The 4,250-nt window shown below is 32.9% G+C and overlaps 1 protein-coding gene across 2 annotated transcripts in view; it reads left to right on the forward strand.

Annotated features, from left to right (window-relative positions):
• Cdh9 (cadherin 9) overlaps window positions 1-3,508 on the forward strand; it is a 118,608-nt gene extending 115,100 nt beyond the window's left edge. The window contains exon 11 of one of the 2 annotated variants that reach the window (XM_004642296.1): window positions 2,487-3,508. In XM_004642296.1, coding sequence (XP_004642353.1) covers window positions 2,487-2,974 — 488 coding nt within the window. In that variant the 3' untranslated portion in view covers window positions 2,975-3,508. The remainder of the gene's footprint in view (window positions 1-2,486) is intronic. The other variant, XM_023702370.1, reaches the window with a different exon arrangement.
• The last annotated feature ends 742 nt before the right edge of the window (window positions 3,509-4,250 follow it).

Here is a 4,250-nt window from a genome sequence, read left to right on the forward strand (position 1 = left end):
GATCAACTCTTCTGAAAAAATATATTTGTGTCCCCATGAAGAGTAAAATCTGGCTTGCCAGTATAGCGGAGACCTACAAACTTCAGTGTTCTAATCGCACAAGCACATCTACATCTAACATTTACAGTACCGTGAATATACTTTATTCCATCTATCTTACTTGGTGCACAATTTTCCCGCTCACCTGAAAGACAAAAACACCTCAAGTAAATTAAGATGCTCTTGTATTGCCATAGTAAATTTGATAACATTTCTTTATACAGAAATATTAAAAATTAGTTTATTTTTTCATGTTATATAGCAAGACAATTCAAAAAGCAAGAATTTATAAATATTCTGAAATCCCAGAGTTTCCTTTGGCCATCTGATGAACCTTAAAGGTCTACTCTTAGAATTTTAAGGGTTTTTTTTTGTTTGTTTTTAAAATATTATTTATTTATTTATTTATCCATGATTTTATTGAGAGACAAATAGCAATGAGACAGTTTCAAATCAAATTGGTAGGACAGTTTCAATAATTAACACATTGCATACTGTCTTCCTAGTGGTTATTTGTTGTATAAGAATTTTAAGTTCTAAGAGGTCCAAGCATGTAGTGAAGTTACTGATGCATATCATGTATGATCCTTCATTCAGTCTCTAGGTCTACAAAGATAAAACTAGGTAGGTGACACATGATAGATAAATTTATAAGAATGACATATGTAGGAAAAATTACCTAATAAAATGCATAATGTGCTTTTGTATATTTCAAATTTAATAATGATTTCAGATAGCTGCATAGCTATAATACAATACAAAATCTGTGATTTCCATTGGCTTCAGTGTTACACAGACTGCTGCTATCATTATGAATGTGATCATATTCAAAATGCAATGAAGCTGAAATTTCAGTAACAGATTAGAGAATGTAATGATGTTCACTTTTTCCATTGTGTATCCTAGCTCCTCTGATTGCAATTTTATTTCCCAAATTAAACACATCAGTCTAGGAAGTGAAACACAAATTTGACATATCAAAACAGAAAAAATGCTTATTAAAGTTTCTCTACTCCTTTTATGGGAATTAGTAAATATTCATAACTGAAGAAAAAAATTGATTTTAATTTAAGGTTATTTTATTAACAAAGAGTGAAAAACTAAAACAATTGTTCATTCTATAGTAAATTTCGAGAAGGTTCCCTCTTTCCAGTTTCCAGCTGAGGTTTGGCGGAGGTCACATTTAGATGGCACATATGTGTGTTGTATAACAGGGGACAGTACAGGCACAGCCCAGTTTTACAATATGTTTTACCATTTTCAGGATCAACCAGCATATAACCCAGGAACCCGAGTCTATTTCTGTGGGGATTAACTGATAATGCCTGTAATGATTTGGAGAAAATACTCTTCCTAACAAAGAATTGAAGAAAGCTTGATGGCCCACATGAAAAAAAAAATATATATAGTTACAGGAACCCCAGAGATGTTATTGAGTTGCTGCCTTAATGTGCGGACATGTGTTCTATTAATTTCAACTTGTATTTATTAGGAAAAGTATTATTGTTGAATATATTATAATTTAAGTTTAAGTTCTACAACTAGAAATAATACGGTACATTACAAAGGATGTGTACTATTACATTTATATCAAATATATGAAAAATAAAAACAACAGCACAAATATAATAAAATTAGCATTTCAGCTACCAAACATGAATACCAGTGTCCAAATTAAGAAAGCTCTCATTAGAGAGATAGTATTTTAGCTAGTTTTTAGGATGAGTACCTATGTAAGATGAATTTGAGTTGTAATAGTAGCTGTAGCTCTAAAAGTTATGGTGTAGATATTTTAGAGGGTTTTCATACTAGATGAACAAAGGAATTTAGTCAAACAGATGTGTAATATGGGATTGGATAAAATTCGGATTTCATACATTTTGTGCCCATGGAAACATATACATAAATATGTAATATATTAATATAATGCATACAACAGTATAATGCATTTACTGTTGCACATATATTCTCTTGAGTCATTAAGATATTCATTCGCTTCACATTTGGCATGGTAACAGTGGAACTTTAGCATTTTTTGACTATTTTTATTTTATTTTATTTTATTTTTGTATTTTAGGTAAGGGTCTACAGGGTTGACTGTTTTAAGTAGATGTACATTTAGGGCAATTGTGTGTCAAGTATTTACAACTGGCTAAGAGCAATAACTGTAATTAAACAATGCTTTCTTTTTTAAAGGCCTATAGGCCTTGGAAATAATTTAATGCCTTCATAATATCTACTCTTTTGTCAATGCAGTGTGTACAAAACTGGGCTCACTTTTTTTTCATGACAAGAGTTCATAGGTCTTCAAAATAAGATTTTTCACACAGGTATCTGAATTTTTATAGGATAGATGTTCCAGGCAATCAGTCACACAGCCTCACCCTTAGACGTGTACTGTACTCTGGATCCTGGAATCTCACTATTTCTTCACCTTTTATTCATAGTTTTAGTCATGCTGTTCGCTGCATTGAAGAGGCAAAGGAAGAAGGAACCGCTCATCATTTCCAAGGATGACGTCCGCGACAACATCGTGACCTACAATGACGAAGGCGGCGGGGAAGAGGACACACAGGCTTTTGACATCGGCACCTTACGGAACCCAGAAGCAAGAGAAGACGCCAAAGTTCGGCGCGACGTCATGCCTGAAACCATTTTTCAGATCAGGAGGACTGTACCCCTGTGGGAAAACATTGACGTGCAGGATTTTATCCATCGAAGGTTAAAAGAAAACGACTCAGATCCAAGCGCACCTCCTTATGATTCCTTGGCAACTTATGCCTATGAAGGGAATGATTCCATAGCGAATTCCCTGAGCTCTTTAGAATCGCTCACTGCCGATTGTAACCAAGATTACGATTACCTCAGCGACTGGGGACCTCGTTTCAAAAAACTTGCAGATATGTACGGAGGTGATGACAGCGACCGAGACTAACAGTGATGTACGACTTGATCAGTATTAGTGGAAGTACTGTCCTTGTGACTAGATTGAGTGGCCTGCATTCTCTTCAGAGGAAATTTATCGAAAATCAAAACTACAATCAATACATAAGTTTTGTCTTAGTAAGGGTTTTCTTAATCAGTAAGTTTATGTGAATGAATATGAATGATATAGATTTAAAAACAGTAATAATAACCAGTTCACCTGTTTTGCCTAATAATCTTAAAAGAAAATTATATCACATCAATAATCAATAAAAATAAAAAAGGCTTTTTGTGCCTTTTCTTAGGTCTAAGGACTTTGTAAATGTTTTCTTAACTGACTTTCAACCACCTTTACTATAATATTAAACATTGTGCAACTGCTTTGTAAATTAATATGGAAAAACTATATCCCTAATTTAATAGGAATGACTACTACTGCCATATTTATTTAGTTGAAGAATGTCTTTGTGTTAATTCATTCATATTTTTATAACTGTATATTTATATTTTTATATTTTTATGAAATAAACTAGTATTTATAAAAATATTAAATTCATTTTATTTAATTCCTAGGGGAAGTTTTGAACTTAAAAAAGAAATGTTTTACAACTGTAATTGTAGAACATGAATCACTCAGGGAAGAAGATAAGACGTCACTGCATGGGATGTAGAGATAAAGTGGGACTATACATGAGCTTTGGTACAAATTACTATTTTTCTGTTTCAATTACATAAATGTGGCTAAATGTTTATTGAACCACTGTTGTATAACCCTGGATAGATTATGAGAATACATTTGGAATATAATATATATATATATAGTTGTGAATAATAAACCAAGTTTTTTGAAGCCTTTATCATCACAAGTGGATTGTATTTCAGAGCAATGACGTGTGCGTCCGTGAGGCGATACAGATGAGAAAGCTCACTCTCCCATTTCCACAGTGGAGTTTTATACACAACAAATGAGAATTCCACTGTGTGCCTATGTTCAGGCAGTGCTCTGTGCAACAGATAAATGTGTATTTACAAACTAGAACGGTGGTGTAAAAACGAAATAGCGTTACTTCTTGAGACATTCAAAAATTTTGAGGAAATCAGAAACAATAAGGGCAAGAATTACCAGAAAGAATGCTGGGAAAAAAGAAATCTAAAAACATTTGATGGCTTACTAAAGATTGGGAATACAGAAAACAGAAAATAAAAATCCTAAACTGGGGGAAGAGAAAGAAGAGAAAAGAATATTGCACAATCATGTTTATAAATCTTTGAAATATAGCCGTGTG

This window comes from Octodon degus, unplaced genomic scaffold, assembly GCF_000260255.1.
Source record: "Octodon degus isolate 3935 unplaced genomic scaffold, OctDeg1.0 scaffold00149, whole genome shotgun sequence".
In the NCBI taxonomy this organism is placed as follows: domain Eukaryota; kingdom Metazoa; phylum Chordata; class Mammalia; order Rodentia; family Octodontidae; genus Octodon; species Octodon degus.